We start from the raw sequence: 21,305 nt of genomic DNA, 5'->3' as shown, positions 1-21,305 counted from the left end.
CAAGGCAATACTTAACAAAAAGCATGTCTGTAAACTCTAAGTTATATCTATGGAATCTAGAATCTTAAAGCTTTCTTATTCTATGACTTTATCTAGAATATTCTTGAATGTTCTAGAAAAGTAAGACCTTAGCTGTTTAGACTTGTTGCCTTTGGTTGTGTTCCCTTGGAAATGGACATGGGGACAATGATGTTAGGGAAGGTCACTCATTTGGCAGCTAAACCTGGAAAGCAGTAGTAGAGGCATGGGACAGTGGGCAGGGAAGGGAAAGGAGTCAACACAGTGTGTGTGTTGATGAGCAGGTGACTGTGGGGGCAGCTGGGGCTCTATCTACTGGGAGCCTCTGGGATACTGTATTAAACATGCCTCAGCATGATCCTTTTGGAGGCATGAGGGAGCTGGTGTATTTACTTGCCATGACCCCCTTGCCCAGCCATCATTGGATGAGAGATACTCCTGGACACACTATCTCCCCAGCACTGCCCACCACCCTTTGAGCTGGTTGAGCTGACTGGCAATCCAGGCCCTTGTCATCCTAACCACAGTGGACACATGGCAAAATGGACAAACTAGTGCTTCAACATTTATGCATTTTAGTAACATTAGAAATTCATCTAGGCAGCGTAAGAGAAACCCTTTTTATGAGTCCAAGTAAACACAGACGTGCGCGCACACACACACACACACACACACCTCACAGGATTAAAAATGCCTGTTTATGACTCCATAAAAGGAGTTTGTCTAATTTGTATACTATTTATCTCCCTAGTTTTACATAATTCCTTTAAAAATACCAAGACTAGCAAAGTGTCAAGTATCAAATGGTTTAATAACAGTAAAAATGATTACCAACGTTTTGTGTAGCATATTTTCTTTGTCAGGGCACTTGATCCTGTCATATTCTCAACCTGCAAGATAGGTAAGAGAGATGTTATAATCCTTCCTTTCACGGCTATGGAAACTGAGGCCCAAGATGTGCTGAGACCTACGTACACCCAATTGGTGGAGAATTGGGAAGTAAAAATCAGGACTCCTGATTCCGCACACAGGGCTTTTAGGATATTAGAATAAAAAACAGAGCCTGTTAGGAGTCAAATGCTTAATAAACTTGGCTCATATACCTACCCATTCCTGGGCACGTTACGCACATGGCTTCTAAATCTTACACGCTGATGTGGATGGGTGTGATTGCATCCATTTTACAGATGAAGAAACAGAGGCTCAGTGATGTGAAGTGTCCATGTCCAAAGTCACACAGCTCGGAAGGTTATAGCTTTGGGATTCTGGCTGTCTGACTACCACTCTTTCAGCTTATTGATCTCTTTTTCTCAATTAGTAATAGTAATTAGTATACATTAATTAGTCTGGTTCATTATATCACACACATCATTTTTCCTGTGATTTCAGAATCCATCCATGAGTCTAGGACAAGCATTCTACAAAAAAGGAAACAGGTCGCATAAGGTGGAGCAGCTTGTCCAGACAAGTCAGGGGGTAAAGTCGGGATCTGTGTCTGGAAATGAGGCTCCAGAGGGGGTGCTCATTGCACATACCTCCTGTTGCCATGGTGTGTAGCTATCCTCCTATCCTCTTCCCACCCTGCTCCTCCCACCAGGATGATGGTCTACAGTGGCCTGATCAACAAGTCTGCTCTTCTCTATGACTCCCTCCAAACTGAGAATGTCCCCTTTGAGGGTCTGCTGAGTGAGGGCAACAGCATCCGCATTGAGTTCACATCTGACCAGGCGCGAGCAGCCTCAGCTTTCAACATCCGGTTCGAGGGTGAGGGTCTCTGGGGTCCTCCACCATACTAGGGGATGGCGTGGGTGAGGAAGAAGCATGACAGAGCTGGGCTGGGTCCTGGGAGCTAGAAATCTGATGTGCTAAGGGCAAGGGAGACCCAATGGTCAGACTGACTCTTTGACTTCCAAAGTTAGACTCTGCAGGGTTGGGAGGGCAGGGGTTTATATTCCCATTTTAGAGAAGAAAATATTGAGTCCCAAAAAGCAAAGTGAATGGTCCGGGAGCCCTACGCAGATCAGCTGGAATTGAAACATGGGAGCTGGTGTCCATTTTCCTTGGAGTTTCCCTAAACAGCAGGAGGGGTCCCATCTTCTGAGATCCAGCACTATGAGGAGCCCCTGCCTCATCTGCACTGAAAGCCCTCTTTTGTATCCCCACCCTAGCCTTTGAGAAAGGCCACTGTTATGAGCCCTACATTCAAAATGGGAATTTCACCACATCCGACCCAACCTACAACATCGGGACCATCGTGGAGTTCATGTGCGACCCTGGCCACTCTCTGGAGCAGGGTCCAGCCATTATTGAGTGCATCAATGTGCGGGACCCGTACTGGAATGACACAGAGCCCTTGTGCAGAGGTGAGTGGCCCCACTGCCTTCTTTCCGAGGTGACACAGGGACCTCCACCCCCTCAGATGAAAAGACCGAAGGTGCAGTCTAGAAGTATATGATCAATTTACATACCAATTTTAGCATTAGAACCCTTTCCAGGGCTCATATCTTTTGGGTCAGATTTGCTGCTTGTCCTTGAGAAAAATTACAAAATTGATAAATTTTTAAAGGTGCCCTTTTGTCCAAGCACAGACCCCATAGTGCGTAACTTAGTAAAAAGATCTCTGCATAGATTTCAGCTCCTCTATACCCCCTTTCTATGTACTTTTGTGCAGTGCACAACCAACCCAACCAACATGGCATCCCTGAGTTTAATTAATAATGATAATGATATTAATAACAGGTACCAAGGGCTGCATTTGCATTATCTGATTTAATCCTCACTATGACCCTGTGAGGCACATAGTACTGAACCCATGTACAGGTGAGAAACCTGAAGCTGTGAAGTGATATTTCTTTTTTTTTTTTCTTTTTTTTTTTTTTCAGAAAAACAGTATTCATTATTTTTTCACCACACCCAGTGCTCTGTGCAATCCATGCCCTCTATAATACCCACCACCTGGTACCCCAACCTCCCACACCCTCGCCACTTCAAACCCCTCAGATTGTTTTTCAGAAGTGCTCCCCACTTCTGCTGCTGGGGAGAGAGGGTAACTGGTACAGGTAGAAATGAAACTCAGGTCTCTCTGTTCTCAGAGACCTGTGTTCTGAGCCCCTCTGGACAACATTGGCTGGGCAGAACTCTCATCTCCACGAGATCCCACTGCCTTGCCTTGCCTTGTCTCTCTTCCCATATTCAAGGCCGCAGAGCCCCCTTGAGCCTGGCTGCACTTGGAGCATGTGGCGTAATGAAGAGAGCCCTGGCTCCTGGCCGCCGCTGCCTGGATGGCGGTTGGCATGAAATCACAGCTTCATCGTGGTGAGGGATTGATCCCTGTATTAAATGTGCTGGTTTAACAGAGCGGAATTTATTGGTGCTCTGGCCTCTGCCACATTGAGAACTTTCCAAAGTGGTAAAGAGAGTGGAATTTAAAGAGCCAGGCTCCAGGCACAGCCACATCTCTACTTCCAGCTCAGAGCTGGGCTCTCTGGCAGTAATGTTAACTTAGAAGTATTGAGCCTTTACCTTGGGTCAGGTGTTTGGCTGTATTTAACCCCCATGAGCTCAATCAAGCTCCAGAATAACCCAGTGGAGCCAGTGAGCAGTGGCGTTACTATAGCTTATTGGAGCTTTATGGAGGGAGGGAACTGCAACTCCAAAAAGTTGCATGCCTTGTCATTGAGTCTGTGGGGGCAGAGGCAAGGCTCAAACCCAGATCCACTGAATGGAATGTAGCATCTGTTAGCCACTACTCACCCTGCCCAAGAATAAGGCTGCTGCGGAATCACCCAGAACGTTGAGCTCTGTCCTTGATCCTGAAAGAAGCACAGCGCCCTTAGCCCCACCTTCATCAACCATCAGCTAAAGGAGGCAGGCAGCCTGCCCTAACTTAGTCATCCTAAACACATGCACGGACTGCCTGAGGGGCAGACACCTGTTCTGGGTACATGGCGAGCTGTGACTGTCTGACTTCATAGCTCGAGCTCTTAACCGCTATGCCCTACTGGCTTCTGTATGAATAACATGCGTCTGTCTCTGTCTGCTTGTATCTCTCTTCTGCAGCCATGTGTGGTGGGGAACTCTCTGCCGTGGCCGGGGTGGTGCTGTCCCCAAACTGGCCAGAGCCATATGTGGAAGGTGAAGATTGTATCTGGAAGATTCACGTAGGGGAGGAGAAACGGATCTTCTTAGATATCCAGTTGTGAGTGTTTCTGATGGGGGGCCTCCAGTCCAGCCCAACTGGGGAACAGATAGCTCCTGCTTTGAGCCAGTGTTAATGAAGCATCAGCTAGTTGTCAGGGACTGTGTGCAAAGAGCTGGAGTCCCAGCAGTGGGAGAAACGACAGCATCACACACAGAGACAGGGTCCCTAGCCTCCAGACATTCTGTCTTCAAAGGAAGCAGACATTAAAGGCAGAAATGCACCCACAATGGCACACCGTAAATTTGGTGAGCAATGTAAGAATACATGAATGGTGCCATGAGATCCTATAGTGGGGATGTGATATAAAGAGGAAGGTCAGAAAAGCCTTCCCTGAGGATCTGATGCTAAAACTCGGAACTAACGAGTGTGTTACTGTAAATACATCTGAAAGGAACAGAATATGCAAAGGCCCTGTGGCAAGTACAGTATTTACAAAGGACTGAACAGCCAGTGTGGTCGGGAAGAGGGGCGAAGTATAACATGTGCCGTCTATATTGTAGCAGGTTGTTTTCTTATCTGTCCTCTCAACTAGACCTGAAGGTCCTTATAGTCAGAGCTTTCTCTGATTTATCTCTCACCTGGGATCTAACATAGAGCTTGCCACAGAGTAGGCACTCAGGAGACCAATGCTGCATGAACTGCTGTAATGGATGGTGTTACATGTCTGTGTGGCTGTTTGCTGTACTCAGTGGGGGTGTCTATGAGATGCTCTATCCAGAACTGTCCCTCTGCTGAAATCCCCAGGGATGAGGAGAAGCAGACAGAGACAGATGGTCATGTCTAGAGAAGCAGAAGAAAAGGCTTCCAGGCAGACCCAGACACTGTGCCTTGGACGGTGGAGGGCAGGGGGGGGAATGCCAAGTTCTGAAGGGTTTCTCTGGAAGCAGCCAGGGCCTGGGGAGTGGGGGAGGGTGTTATTCCCCTCTAGCCTGAAGTAGAAACCCAGTGGGCTGGGAAGCAAGACCCAGGCTGCCTTGCTCTGCAGAGGAGCCTTGCAAGAGAGGAGTTTTCTGCAAAATTATGCTAAAATTTTGAAGTTGTCCCTTAGATCCTAGGGAGGTGTCCTTGGAGGCTGTCCCAGGATCTTCTGCTCTAGATGAATCGAAGATTCACAGACCTTTTCCAGTTGCCCCTTGCGGGACTTGGGGCCAGGCCAACCTGGGTCAGAATCGCATCCCCATCTCTCCCCAGCTGTTTCCTTTGGGCTTCTTTCTGGTTTGGGTTTTGTTCATCGGTGATGAAGCTCTTGGAATATCAATGTTTTGTGGCTGCTGGAGGTAGCTTGTAAGCATCCCTTGCTCATTCCTACCCTAACTCACTCGTTGGTGGGTGCTCACTTTTTCCTTCTGCTCTCACCTCTGACTTCTAGAGTCTGGTATGAAGCACTCATTCAAGATTCAACTACTCAAGATGTAGTATCTAAGTTGTCTACTATGAGCCAAGCCCAGACGTAGGCACTGGAAAGGCTCTGGCAGCTGTCCCTTGGGCAGTGAAGTTTATATTGGAGCAGAGCTGGTTGGATGATCTCTATTAGCTCTGAGGGAAAAAATATATATACATATGTGCCAACTGTGTGCAAGCACTAAGCTAGTTTCTGGTGGTCCAGTTGTGAGAAAAAAAGAACCATCTATGTCCTCACTGTGTAATGGGTGAGGCAGACATAAAACTATATGCGGTGTGGTGAAAGCAGTGATAGGGACGATGCCTGAGTGAAATCAAGGAGGGCTTCAAGGAGGAAGGGACTTCTTATCTGGGATGAAAGAGAATATAGTCAATGATGAGTGGAAGGGAGGTGTGTCTCAGACAGTGAGAACGGAATGTGCAAAGCCTGGAAATGAGAGAGAGGGTGGCCTGCTTAGTGACTTCAAAGAAGTTTAAGGTGGCTGGGGCATGGAGATTAGGTAGGGTTTATGGAGGGAAAGGGTCCAAGACCTGACATCTTCTTAGGTGAAGCTTCAAATAGAACACTCCTTTCTAAAGCTGTTCCCTCTAGGAAGATTTCTGTGGCTCCCTACCGCCCTCATGGTAAATATGATCACATGGGCCTGGCTTATGAGCCCCTCTCCACCAGAAGCCCCCAGCAAGCCACTTCAATCTTCAGCCAGGAGAAGGAGAAACCAACTCCTGGTATCCTAGCTTCTCTTGCAGGTCCTCCCAGCCCCATGCTCCCAGAAATTGTCTGTGCTCCCCACTTCTGCTGCACTCTGTGACCTTCTTCTTGCCGCATGCCCCCCAGAGCATGGTTCTGCTTCACTGAAAATGGCCCATGTCTCCCCTTGGTGACACAGGGCTGGATGAGGAAACAAGAAAACGGGAGCCTTTGCTTTCACTCTCTCTAGGCATCAAATACTCAATTAACCTTCTGCTTGACACTAGATGGGGGTTTATTTGCATGGCAGAACACGCAATGGAACCGTCGGTCCTGAGCAGTTAGGTTCCTCAAAGCTGGGCAGCCACTGGCACATGCATCAGGAAGGGACCCCTTGTCAGGATGGGGGGAAGACGTTCTCTCTTCTGATCATCCTGGCAACCCCAGGTATGAGGGCTGAGGGTTGCTGGGGAGAGAGGAGGCTCTACTTCCCTCCTCTGTGCCATGCCAAGGATCCCTGAGCAGCCCAGATCCGGCACCAAGCCTCTTTGGGCTTCACGTTCCTCCTCTGTGAAGCAGTGGGCTGCCTTGAACTAAGAGAGTGCAGACTCAGACTCACGGAGGGCCAGGGGAGTAAGGGACAGTGGGAACTGGGGCCAGCGTGGGGTGATGTGGAGGGGAGGGATCTGGGATGGAGGGGGTAGTGCATCCCCCCATCAAATCATTTAAATTTGCTTTTTTTTTTTTTTTTTAGAATAATGCCTTGAACCCCCCCCCCCAAAAAAATATTGTGTCTGCTGTTTGGGTCCAAACTCGAGGGGCCACATGTTTGTAAGCCTTGGTCTAGAAGGGGATAAAGGTTCTTTCTCATTGCCATGATATAGAGAGCGATTTTCATCACTGAGTGTTTCCTGTTTGCAAAGTGCTTTTACAGACACAGATTTATTCCCTCCGCAGAGTAGTCCTGTGGGGGTAATACAGCTACTCTATTCAACTCGTATTCCCTGCCTACTGACCTCTTTAGTTGGTTGCCTAAAAGGCCTCCTGAACAGAGGGTACCTGAAGTTAAGCCCCTGATTTCCCTTCTGCAAACCCATTTCACCCCACCAGCCCATCTCAGGAAGGAGTCCCCTTCTGCCAGCTGCTCAGGACAAAAAGACTCAGGATTGTTCTAGACTAGTAGAATGGGTGCGTGTCCAACAACTGGCTTTCTTGGCAGCAGGGTGGGGAGAAACACCCTGATTCATGGCATTTGTTGATTTCTGCAGCATAAATACTCCCACCATGGCCCATTTCAAGCTACTAACACAGTGCCAACAGGATCACTAGATGCCCGGACATTTAACAACTGACTCCTGAGCCAGAGTGAGCTGTGGGTCCCAGCACACTCACTGTGAATTGGGTTCTTCTCTTTCTCACACTCCCTGTCTGCCGAGTCCTCAGTACCTCCTCCTGATTCTAGAATTCAAGAAACTTCAAGAGCCAGAAGATGCCCAGAGTCTAAGTGTGTGTCCTCCCCACCACTGCCATCATGGCCCATGTCTCTTCCCAAGATTGTTCCAGAAGCATCCTGCCTGGTCTCACTGCTCCTGCTTTTGTCCCCTTTGGAGCTATTTGTAACCCACCACCCTAAGTGATCCTGTTAAAACCCAAGGCAGGTCTCACCACACTGCTTCAAAGCCTACAGTAGTTCTAGCTTTTACCTAGAGCAAAATCCAGAGTTCTTACAAAAGATCCCATGTGACCTATCCCTCATCATGTCTTGTGTTTCACTGCTTTCCACTCCTCGTTCTCTCCATTTGGCCACACTGTCCTCCTTGTTGTGCCACAAACATAACCCAGGGCCTTTGCACTGGCTGTCTCTTCTTACCTCCTCCAACCCCAGGATGCTCTTCCCTGAATATCCTGCATAGCTCACTCCCTAGTTCTTGCAGGTCTCTGCCCCCAAATTACTCAGAGGACTAAGATGTCCCCCAATACCCTGATCTAAATCAGCCTCTCTCTCATTCTTTTTTTTTTTTTAAGATTTTATTTTTCAGCAACCTCGACACCCAACATGAGGCCCAAACTCACAAGCCCTGAGATCAAGAGTCACATGCTCCACTGACTTAACCAGCCACGTGCCCCAGCATCTTTGTCATTCTTGATAGTCTTACCTTGCTTCCCATTTCCCGGTAGCACCTTGTACCACCCACCGTACCACATATTGTTAAATTTTTGAACCTGTCACCCCTACACCAACAATGTCACATCCATGAGAATAGAGGGATTTGTTTTCCTATTTGATTCTCTACTAGTATGTAGATCCAAGGCCTGGCCCCATAGTAGGTGCTCAATAAAATAAGGGTCCATGAAGTCAAGACATCTTATCATGGCCATACAGCCATGAGGTTTCAAAGCCAGAATGTGATCCCCAGTTCATGTCCAGCTGCCTCCAATGCACAAGAAGGGGAGAAAAGTTCGGAAAAATATGGAAAGACCATCAAGATGTGGCCTTCTTTTATTGCTAAGTCTACATTTATTACATGACCAGCAATGTTAAGAAATAAGATTTTGGTTACAAGCTATCAAGTAAAATAGTGGGAAAACCCCCAAAAGAAGGTTTAATAGAATGATAGCATCAAAGGATTTGCCATCATAGACTTAGAAACAGAATCTAGAGTGAGTTTTCTGAGGACCCCCAACTCCGTGGTGGCCAAATCCACCAGTAGAGTTTGGGGACCAAGTGGGGTGGGGTGTGCGGAAGCTGGACCGTCCTTCTGGGTGATCAGATGCTATGCCAAGCAGAAGGTGATGGTGGGACCACAGACAGTGGGGCTCTGAGTGGGGGCTGTGAGGGAGGCTCCTTCCACATGGGCACACAGCCAGCATCATCCCAACACCTTAGGTCTTGAAGCAACATCAAAATCAATTCAGTCCAGCTTCAGTCATCATGGATATGCTGTCATTTTTCTCATTGAGCAAGTTCTGTGTGATTCTACATGAATTTCTTGAGTGTCCGCTGCAGAGGGGCGGGCGGCTCCCACTGGGCCGGGCAGGGAGCAGGAAGGGTGTGGCCCTGGGCTAGGGGGCATGGCGCACATAGCAGCCAATACAGAGGCCCTCGAAGCCCGGAGTGAGGAGGGGGAGCCTGGTAGACGATGCGAAGGAAAGCTTTCCAGGGAAAGCAGCATCTTTCTCAGCAAACAGCCCTGTCTGGACGCGGGCCTAGTTGTACATTTGGCTTTGAAGGAAACCGGGTGTCTCGGGCATCTAATCCCCACCAGCCCTTGAAAGGAGCCACAGGAAGCCCCGTGTATCTGGAGCTCAGGGACGCGGAAGAGGCTGGCATCCATGAGGAGGGACCTACTGGTGGTGACAGAATCAGGCGGGGCCTTGAAGGCCACTGTCGAAAGTCTGCACTCGCCCAAACTGGGCAGCAGGGGAAGGGCTTTAAGCCGTTAAAGGGGATTAAAGCTTTGCAGAGGGGAGCCGAGTCCTGCGGTCAGCCGCCTCGGGCTCTCCCCGGCAAACTCTGGCACGCGCCTGGCAGCGTGGCATCTGGACCTGGCACCCCCTTCCTCCCACGGAGGGAGTGAAAATAGCATCTCACCAACCCCGGTTACGTGAGGCCCGAGAGCTGCTGGGTTTAATTTATCTTGCTTGGTTTCCGCTGACAGTTTTAGTAAACCAATTTGAGTTTGATAGTAAAAATAATTCTGTCCTCAGGGCCCCTCACACCGCCTAAGTGCTTGCAATTGTTACTTATCGCTTTGGTGAGAGAGAAGGAGTTTGCGCCATTGGCTGAGCGGGGTAGGTGGCCCCTAGTAGGTGTTGAGCACAGTCCGCTGAGTCATGAGGACGTAAACCACGTAAACCACGCGCGGCAGGCGGGACGGGACTTTTCTCTGCCTCTTTTATGGGGCGGGTCTGTTGGTGCCATGGGCACTCACCTCTCTACTCCATTGGGCCAGCATCTGTGAAGGGCCTACTGTGTGCCAGACCCCCCCACACACAGCTGCATGCTTGAAGCCAATGAGCCATAGAGAGCACGATGAACGTTAGGACGCATTATTATACAGCGATCGTAAAGGCATAAATTAGAGGTACAGGAGTAGAGAGCCTTACAGAAGGGAAGTTACCTGCATTAGAGAGAATGTATGCAAAGCAGGGAGCGTGGGGTCCTACTCGTCGCTGGCAAATTCATCAACAGAGACTCTGATTACCAGGAATCCTTATGAGATAGTATGACCTTATGAGATAGATGGTCGCCACACCCTGGGTTTGCAAATGATAGAGAACTTGTTAAGTGGCTTTCTGGGGTCACACGGCTAACAGAGGACTGAGCCAGTGTTCACAAACACACCATAGCCTCCATTTTTAGGGACTTGAACAGGCTTTCCGGGGACCAGACTTATGTCTCCGTGATGCACCAGGGAGGTTTCCGGACCTCCAGAAACTCAAAGTTCAGGAAGGGAAGTAATGCCATAAAAAGACAGTCTTGGCCAGATGCAGGCTAGGTGGTATGGCTGGAGGGGTGAGGGGGAGGCAGGGAGCAGGACGCCCCATTAGCTCTTTGTCACAGAGAAGGTGACCTCCAAGCCAAATCTTGAAGAGTGTCAGTGGCCACGCTGGAATGGAGGAAGGGCATTCCAGGAGGAATCCTCTGGGAGCAGGGCACTCAAGCCGTGACAATAGGGACCGTTAGACCCAAGTGGATGCCCAGAATTGCATCATTAATTAGAAATGTCTGCCTTGCATTATTGGAATTAGAGGGGGGAAGAGGGAGTGTAATCATAAAACAAGTCAGGACCCCCCCCAGGCTAAACCTCCTTCATACTCCAAATGCCTATTCCCCAACCCACTATGTACCTCTCAGCTCCATCGTCTTACCTAAAACACCACTGAGCAGGAGCCTTTTAAAACCTTAAGAATTTCTGAAATCTCTCTTTTTCTTCCTCCTTCTCCCTCTCTCTCTCAAGATAAAGCATAGAAAGGAAAATAAAAGAATTGAGTATTTATTGGTGAAACCATTGTAGAATGGAAGAGCTGAGAGGGGAAGTCACCTGCCTAGCGTCACACAGCAAGTCAGAGCTGGGACCTGAGAAACAACTTAAGCGTGGCTGCAGATGCTGAGCACAGTAGTCAGTCACAGTCCTGAAAGTGCCACATGACAGGGAGACAGAACAGCTGCTAGAGTCCAAAAGGGGTACATTTAAATCGGGTCTCTGTTACCCCCACTAGCTCCGTGGCCTCGGTCAGGTGATGGCAGGTGGCTATTCCCCGCCTGGCACACAGAAGATGCTCAACAGACATCTGTTGCATGAGATGATGAGCTTCTGACACAAACTCAGCAAATAACCACAGTCAACCCCACTTTCATCCCTTACTCTGTGCCACATTTTGTGCTCAGTATTTGGCATGCATCATTTCATTGATGATGACACCATATGAAAAATGTCTTACACTCACCCAGCCAATTGCCTGTTTCCCCATATTAAATCATTTCACTCCTACCAGGACAGCTATGTGATGTCACTGAGGTTTCCCCATCCTTCCTTCCTTTCTTTCTTTCTTTCTTTCTTTCTTTCTTTCTTTCAAGATTTCATTTATTTAGGAGTGAAAGAGACAGTGAAAGAGAAAGAAAGAATGAGCAGGGAGAGTGGCAGAAGGAGAGGGAGAAGCAGGCTCCCTACTGAGCAGGGAACCCTATGAGGGGCTCAATCCCAGGGCTCTGGGATCATGACCTGAGCTGAAGGCAGCTGCTTAACTGAGTCACTCAAGCACCCCCCACTTTTTTTTTTTTTCTAAAGATTTTATTTATTTATTTGAAAGGGAGAGTATGAGCTGGGGGAGGGGCACATAGACAAGCTGACTTCCTGCTGAGCAGGGAGCCCAACACATGGCTCCATCACAGGACCCTGAGATCATGACCTGAGTCAAAGGCAGATGCTTAACTGACTGAGCCATCTAAGTGCCCCATGGTCATCCCTTTTTTACTGATAAGGGAACAAAGGCTGAGAGAGATAAAATTCCTTGAGGACACGGCTGGGGAGGGGTGGAATGGGTACTTGAACTCAAATCTCCTTGACCAAAGCCAGTGTTATAACCCCACAGTAAATAGTAATGAGTGCTCCATAAGGGAGAAATGCCTTGCCCCATCTTACAGAAGAAGAAACTGAGGCTCAGAGAGGTGCTTCCCCCACCCTACCCACCCCCATTTCTGGGGACCTATTGCAACCATATATCTCTGGAAGAAAAAAGTGTCACCCTGCTCCATCCAGCTTGCTTTCTCTGACTCTGCTCCAGAGCCAAGCCCCAAATCTCTCCCTGTTTATGGGCCCAACACGGTTCTCTAACCAGAAAATAAAAGGACCTAATAACAAAGCCCAGTAACCGTATGATTGATAGCCATGGAATATTTCTCTTCAGCTACTGCCAACCTGTACTGTGCTAAGTTAATTCCGAGCCCTAAAAATTAAGTGCCTTATCCAGATACTACAGTCCTTAAAATAGGGATGTTGCTGCTTTGGGCTGCGAGAATTCAGCTTGAGATCCAGGCAAGAAAGAAGGGTCAGCAGTCAAGGGCAGCATTGACCCCAGGAGCACAGATGTCCAGCAGAAAGCATGGGAGCAATGGCCCCAGTAGAAATAAAAACCTTCAGTCCATTAGTGGAGGGAGATGGGATTTCCTCAGGGCCAAAAGTTGTAAGTAATCCAAGAACAGCCAAGTTCCCAGAGCCCAAATCCCATCCTGTTGCAGATAAAGAAACTGAGGCCTGGAAATGGGAAGAGTCTGTCCCAAGGTTACTCTGTCAGTCAGCTATTGCTGCCTAACAAATGACCCCCAAACTCAGCAGCATCAAACAGCAAGCTTGTATCATATCTTACGAGTATACAGGTCAGCAAGGCGGTTCTATTTTTGCCTGGCTTTTGTGGGCATCTCCGAGCAATGATGGGTTGGGTAGGTGGTTCTGTAAATTGTGGCTTGTCTTTCCTATGCGTTTGGGGTGGGTTGGCCAGCAGAGGGCTGGGCAGGCCTAGGGATTGCTTCTCTGCCCCCTGCTCCTTCCTGCAACAGCTAGCTCAGGCTTCTTCCCCTGGTGGTTAGCCCAGGTTCCAAGAAGGTGAGAAGCAGAATGCAAGACCTCTTGAGCCTAGGAATTGGCTATGGCAAGTCACAGAGCAAGGGTCAGCCCACATCAGAGGGTGGAGAAACACTCCACCTCTTGACAGCAGGTGCCTTGAAGCCTTGCTGCAAAGAGCATGAACACAGGGAGGGACAGAGCTTTGAAATCATGTTTGCACTCAAGCCGCCTCTGCCAGGGAAGAGTGGGGGTCAGACCTCAGGTCTCCCAGTTCCTCTTTCAAAGCCCCTAATGACATCACTGTGCACAGCAGCCCTATGGGTGGCCCTCACCATCCCCATTTTACAGAAGGAATCCAAAGCTCAGAGAGGTGAGAAACTGGCCTATGATCCCACCCCTAGGAAGTGAAGGAGATATGATTGGCACTTAGCTCCTGGTACCTAGAATTTATTTTTTTTTAAGATTTTATTTATTTATTTGAGGGAGGGTGGGAGGGAGGGGGGAGGCATGAGTGTGGAGGAGAGGGAGAAACAGGCTCCCCACAAGCAGGGAGCCCAACACAGGGATTGATCCCAGGACCCCAGGATCATGACCTGAGCTGAAGGCAGATGCTGAACCAACTGAGCCACCCAGGCTCAGCCCCAAGGTACCTGGAATTTAGAAGGCTCTGAGAATGTTTCATTCTCTAAATGACGCCTCCAACATGTGGGAGAGAGGAAAAGGCCTTTGGTTGTGGTAGGAACTCTTGGGTTCATGTCCCCGCTCTTCCACTTACTGGCTGTGTGACTTTGGAAAAGCCATTCTACTTCTCTGAATCTCTAAATTCAGAGAATCTCTGAAAATTCAGAGAATTCAGAGAATCTCTAAATTCTTTAAAATGAGGATCATAATGGTACCCACTTTTTTGAGACTGAGAGGCTGAAACCCTTGGCAAGAAGCTGGTACATTACACACAGTGAATGACATAATTGGCAGCTCTGATGGGGATAATCATGGTGAATCCTTTCTCCTGGCAGGTACACACACTGAACTCTGTTATGCAAACACACACACACCCCCATGCACTCATAAGGATTAATGGACCCTGAGCTTGGCATTTGGTGTGACATTGAGGTATCAAGAGGGTTCATGGAAAAGTGCTACCCAGGCAGGCGTCCACCTGATTGCTCCCCCTCTCCGGGGATGAACATGGTCAGTGGTGGCATTTCCCACCACCTGCCTGTGTCCTTCCCCTCAGCCCCTCCATACTCTTCGCAGCCCTGGTGTTGGTGAGAGAAGCTGTGGGAGTGGACCCGCACCCCGTCCTGAGCTGGGCCGAGCGCCTTGCCGGTGCACGCCTAGGAGCTCAGGGCATTTGCATACAATTAAATCTGACACCCTGGGGAATGCAGCCACTTGTTTTATGAAGCCCTGACATGCGGTGGCCTTGCACACTTACTGTTCCGTGGGGTTTATTGATGGCGCACGGTGGGGCTGCTTATGGCACTAGATCACCGAAGGCCTGAGGCCTGGCGATAACAACTTCCACGGATCAAGCCCTTACCTCAAGCCAGGCTCTCTGTGGGCAGGGTCCCTGGGTCAGCTTACTTAAATCTCAGAGCAACCAAGGAGTCCAAGCAATGAGGTCCCCCATGTCACCGAGGAAGACAGAGATGCTCAGAGGGGCTCTTGGAGGCTGGCCAGCTGGGCGTGGGGTTCCAGAGTTGGGACCGGGCTGTCTGACGCTGAGCCCGTTGGGCCACACCCCTTCTCGGCATGGAAGCAACATGATCCTGACAGCAGCCGGCAGCCCTTGAGAGTTCTGAGCGGGCCAGTGGCACGGTCAGTGCTGCAGTATGGACAGTGTGTGCAGCCGGTGGCCATGACCATGGTCCCCCGATGGCCATGGCCGAGGGGAAGCCACTGGATGCCCGCCTGGCACCTCCCAGGAGAGCTCAGGTGAGCCCTCGGGGTTTTGTCTTGGAGGAGGCTTCCTGCGCACGGCCCACGCGCCCCCCCGCCTGCACTGGCTTCCGTGGGGCACTGTGACAGCCCAGCCAGGCCACCACTGGCTCCGCGAGTGACGCCTTCTGTGTGTGTGCTGGGATAGGGATTCGGAATGACAGGGACACGTCCAGCAGCTGTCAGTTCCTGCTGGGATAGCTCGGTAACATCTTCCTCCGGCCACGCAGAGCACGGGCCCCTACCACCCGTGTGTCTGTGTGTGAGTGTGTGCGCATGTGCACGGGCATCTGCCAGCCCTGAGTGCGTATACCACACACTTCATGTGCGTGTCATAACATGCACACCACACACACATACACTATAAGCACACACACACTGCACAGCATACACCACACACACCACATACACCATACACACACAGATACCACATACACATCCCACACACCACACACACACCATACACACTCACACACACAACGCACACCACACACACACCACACATACCATATACACACTGTGCACACACTGTACACACCATACACAAACCACACACACTACATACACACTGCACACACACCCACCACACACATCACACACACCATATACACACTGCATACTATATACCACCATACACCACGCACACATACACCATATACATTCACATACACCACACACACATCCCACACACCACACACACACCACACACGCCACATATACACACACACTGTACACACACCACACATATACCACATACATACCACATACACCATACAGATGCCACACACATGCCACTTACACCATATACACATTGCACACTATATACACACCATACACACACCACACACAGCACACACACACCACATATACACACACACTATATACACACCACACACACACACCACATACATATCACACACACCATACAGATGCCACAGACATGCCATGTACACTCTACACACATGTACCATGCACACACCACACATACACACCACACAGAAACACACACACAGAAACACACACACGACAAACACACATTCAAACACATGAACACACACACCAGAAATTGCAGTCCACCCCTAATTATGCTTTAATTATGCTTTAATGGTGGTCTCTCAGGGTCACCACTTGGGCCCTGATTTAGAGGTCCTAATGGAGAAGACCTCACAGCCCACCCACTAATTTCATATATTTGGAGAAACTCCTATCCAGAAAGAGGAAGAGGTGTGGGTATCTCCACACAGGAAAGTCATGGCAGGGCCACAGATCTGTCCGTGGTCCCACTTAGGTCCCCAAAAGCCCAAGCTTCACCAACCTATGTCTGAGACCTGTCCCTGAACCCTACTGTGATGCCTTCTTGCTGCTGAAAGGGGAAGGGGGGAATGTTGGGTCCAGCCTTCCGAACAAAATGAAAGCGTGAGGCACGAGGAGATCGTGGCCATTGTTAATATATATATTTTTTTTTTACGGTTCATGGATTCTGAGATTGTCACCTGGGGAAACTGAGGCCCAGGTTGGGTAAGAGACTCATCCATAGTCACAGAGCAGAGAAGTCGCAGAGAGGGTGGCTCTAGGAGCGATCTCCTGATACCGGGGCTTTGCTGCCACACTAGCCTACCTCTCTCCCTCATCCCTTTGCAGGACTGTATCATTCATTACAAATATTCATTTAAAGGCCAAAGATGGCCTTTCAATCAAATTCCTGGCCCTCATGGCCTCCTTTACTGCTCTCCACTGTATTATCCCCATCTTACAGGGGAGGACACTGAAGCTCGGGAGGTTAAGCCACTTTCTCGGGTCACACAGCTAGAAATCAGCACTTCGAGGGTTTGAACCAGAGCCCATTCTCTTGGCTCTGTCTCTCAAGATGGAGCAAGATCACCAAGCTTGTTAAGGACTGACTTTTTTCGTAGATGAAACAGCCAGGAGCTGGTGGGTTTTCTCCGGGTTCAGGAGGCTGGGTGTGAATTGTCTTGTCATTGACCTTGACAAAGCTTTGTGTGCAGCATTCAGAGATGGGCCACCCAGCCAACGATGTGGAAATGAGAAGCAGCTCAGTCCAGGAGTGGTCGCAGAGGAAAAGCATGTCCAGCACAGGAGTCTCATTCTTCTCTTTCTCTTTGGGGAGGAAAGGGGGAATTGGTGGAGATGGGGAGAAACCAGAGAAGAGAGGGAAGGTGGTGGAGAACAGAGTCTGAGGCTCCTCCACACTGAAACCACAGCATAGCAGTCCCTTTGGGTCCTGGCTGCTGGTGCAGCCTCTTGGAGAATTTTGAGAGACATTGACCCTGGGGCCCACCTCCCGAGATGCCGAGGGTCTGAGTGATCTGGAGGTGCAGCCTAACCACCATGTGGATGGTTTAAATCTCCCCAGAGACTGTTATGTGCAGCCAGAACTGAGACCCACCGGCCAAGCCTGGGTCCTAAACCTGACCTCGATGGACGCCTTGGTGAATGTCTTGGGAGAGAGGAAGCACCAAAAAAAGGCAATAAGAAAACTGTGCATTTTTTAATGCATTCAGGTGTCCTTTCAGGGAGGCAGAAAGATTGGTTTTTTATGTCCTCCCTGGAGCTGGCATGGTTTCTTGTTCTTTCTGCCATTTTATCAAATTTAATTGAAACCAAACGAGCACTGGGCCACAGGGATCCTCAGAAACTCCACAGTGCTGAGGCCTGTCAGTCTGGTCGTGCAGCATCATGAAGGAGCTCAGAGGCCTTGGGACCCGAGCCTTTCAAAACTCCATTTACTCCTCTGTAAAATGGGACTCATGACATAGCTTTGTGGTTGAGGGGATCTGATGAGAAATGGACACAAAGGAACTCTGAACAGTTCTTTTTAGAAATTTTAATGCACCTAACCCTGCATTTATGGGTACTGGGGTCTCTCTCTACCCCCTTATTTAAATCCTATGGTTTATTTAACTAGCATCTCTGCAGTCCCATGGAGGTCCTGTCTTAATTGCAACACAATGTCTTCTTAAAGTCACTTAAACTCTCTGAGCCTCAGTTTGCCTATCTGGAAAATGGAGGAAAAAGTCACCATAATTCATCCACATAAATGACACTTACCTCACCTGCTCCAAGCCCTGTGCTGGGCTCCGGGGATACGGCAGAGGCATGGAGAGGGGGTGGCTGTGTGGCTCAGTCGGTTAAGCATCTGCTTTCAGCTCAGGTGATGATCCCAGTGTCCTGGAATCAAGCCCCGCATCCAGTTCCCTGTTCGCAGGGAATCTGCTTGTTTCTCTCTTGCTCACTCCCTTTCTCTCTCAAATAAATAAATAAAACCTTAAAAGAAAATAAAAGAGCATGTGGTTTCAGGGAGTTTGAGCAATCCGTTGTGAGAGCTGGCAGGTTCTGCCATAGGTTTGGACTCTGGCTGTTCTGTACGACCCGCTGTTCCAGCTGCAGTATTTTCTCCACTGCTGGGTGCCTCAGTTTGCTTCTCTGTGACATGGGTGAAGATAGTAGTACTTACAGGCTTTGTCTGAGGATAGAAGTGGTGTGTGAAGTGCTTGGTAGAGCTCCTGGCATGCCGGAAGCCTTATGGAAAACTTGGCTCATTATCATATGGCTGTAAATGCAGGGTGGGGTGGCGAGAACCTAGGGAACTCGTGGGATTCATAAAATGTTGTCAAGCAGAGAGGTGAGACCCCTTTATTCCAGATGAAGGGACCAGCACATGCTGAGCAGGTCTAGGAGTTGCAAGGGGTCTGGTGTAGGAAGACGTTGGAGACACCAGAAGCGGGCTGGGGCCCCCACAGTGGGCCCTCGGGAGTCCAGGAAGGCTAAGAAACTGGACTTGATTCTGTGGGCTTCATTTTGCTTTTTCCACAGCCCTGTTCTATCACCGGTGACTTCTGATTTTTTTTCCCCTTAAACTGCATATAAATTGGCTTGCTTTCTTACTTGGCTTACTCTAAGCAAAATAATGTCCATGAAATTAGAAGTTTGATGTGCAGACCGTATATTTATATATATTTTCTAATTCACATTTAAATAAATACATAACCATTAGACATTTTCAAATACGTTTGTCTAGCTAAAATCATCTCGTGAACGCCCCTGGGGAAAGCCTTTTAAAGGCAAGATTTCTAAGCAAGGGTCAGCCATTTGTTTAAACAGGAATAAAGAAAAGCAAGGTGGCTTGCTCATCATTTCTTTCTACATCCTCTGTAGAATATTAACTGCAGTTACAAAGATCACCTACCACCTTCCCCCTTGGGGGCACCTGCAGCCCCCGAATGGCAGCGTACACCATGCTTAGGCACACACTGCCCTCTGCTGGCCATGAAAAGAAAGACTCCGCCCAGAAGGGTTTGCTAATCTGTGTCAGAATCAAATTTGTATCCTACCCTAAGCTCTTTGGCTCTCTAGACCCTACTGAAAACAATAATGGGGATCTCTTGAGCTATATTTATCCTTTCTGAAGAGGTAATATATTCACACGATTCAAAAGCCAAAAAGTACAGAAGAATCTACTGTGAAAATTACGTTTCCCTCGTTTCCACAGCCAACAACCTCCTCTCCTGTGCCCCTCCCTAGAGGCAACCACGGTGACTAGAGTTTCTTATGCACCCTTCCCAGACTCTTCTTTTTTGTTTTTTTTTTCAAGATTTTACTTTTAAGTCATCTCTGTACCCAATGTGAGGCTTGAACTCACAAACCCGGGATCAAGAGTCACATGTTCCATCAACCGAGCCACGGGGTGCCCAGATTCTTTTGAAGTATACTAAAAAATGTAGCAGAAACTTTCTGTCTACCAAAAGAAAGTGCCCCCCCCAAGACTAAAGCCATCAGTTTAACGCTGGTTTTATTACATACTCAATTATACACCATCAATAATGACAAGAAAACGAGGCAGATTTGTTACCAGGAAATGTAAAATGTTTAGGAGACAGTCTTTTTTTTTTTTTTAAAGATTTTATTTATTTATTTGACAGAGAGAGATCACAAGCAGACAGAGGCAGGCAGAGAGAGAGGGAAGCAGGCTCCTGCTGAGCAGAGAGCCCGATGCGGGCCTCGATCTCAGGACCCTGAGATCATGACCTGAGCCGAAGGCAGCAGCTTAACCCACTGAGCCACCCAGGTGCCCAGGAGACAGTCTTTCAACACAGGGATCTGTAAAGAAGAAATATTACCTTGGCAGGGAAACCACAGTTGAAATGACGAGTCTGATGGAGTGGACTTTAGTGATGTTGCCATGAGAGCGTAAGGCACAGCGGGAGGCCGGGGGCCATGAAGTGGGGCCTCCTCATACTGCAGATTCTGTTTGTAATGTTTTTCACACTTTCTGACTGGCGCGAGTCACACTTTTTTTTTTTAATATTTTATTTCTTTACTTAGTGGGAAAGGGCCGAGGGAGGGAACGAACCGCAAGCGGGCTCCCCGCTGAGAGCAGAGTCAGATGCTGGGCTCAAACCCCCAACCCTGAGATTGTGACCTGAGCCAAAATCAAGAGTCCCATGCTCAACCGACTGAGCCACCCAGGCGTTCCTTCGTCACTTTTTGGAGACATGTACATGTGGCTTTCACGGGACATCATGTAAAATAGTGGTTCCCATCTCAGGCTTTGGCATCCAACACACCTCAGGTTAGAGTCCTGGACCTGATTCTTTTGTGACCTTGGGCAAGTTGTTTCTCCCAGTTGAGCCTCAGTTTCCTGATCTAGAAAATGGGCATGAGCCTAAGTCTTAGAGTGTAAGTTGTTGCTTGAGTGCTTAAGACTCTGTTGTTATTCAAAAGCTAACTGAGGATCTTGGGAGATCTTTCTCAGAGATCTGGCCCAGAAACAAGGAGGAGGTGGCAGAGGATACCAGAAGTGGGAGCATTGGATAGTGTGCCCACAGATGGCTGCTCAGACCCTGGAAGGGGCTCCAGATTATGCCTGGAGCAGGGTCAAAGTGGGGAGGGAGAAGGAGCTACACCGTAGCCAGTCAAGGTCATGGGCTGGCATTGGAGTGGCTTATCAGGCAATGTAGCGGTGTCATGG

General features: G+C 48.9%; 1 protein-coding gene across 5 annotated transcripts in view; it reads left to right on the top strand.

Annotated features, from left to right (window-relative positions):
- The window catches only part of SEZ6L (seizure related 6 homolog like), a 183,006-nt gene that overhangs the window by 125,325 nt on the left and 36,376 nt on the right, over window positions 1-21,305 (top strand). For all 5 annotated transcript variants that reach the window (XM_082699031.1, XM_082699030.1, XM_082699029.1 and 2 more), the window contains exons 7-9: window positions 1,616-1,782; window positions 2,187-2,381; window positions 4,078-4,216. In XM_082699031.1, the coding sequence (XP_082555157.1) occupies window positions 1,616-1,782; window positions 2,187-2,381; window positions 4,078-4,216 (501 nt within the window). The remainder of the gene's footprint in view (window positions 1-1,615; window positions 1,783-2,186; window positions 2,382-4,077; window positions 4,217-21,305) is intronic.

This window comes from Mustela nivalis (assembly GCF_964662115.1).
Source record: "Mustela nivalis genome assembly, chromosome: 14".
NCBI lineage: Eukaryota > Metazoa > Chordata > Mammalia > Carnivora > Mustelidae > Mustela > Mustela nivalis.
The sequence above is the reverse complement of the archived record's forward strand: the minus strand, read 5'-3'. Positions and strand labels throughout refer to the sequence as shown.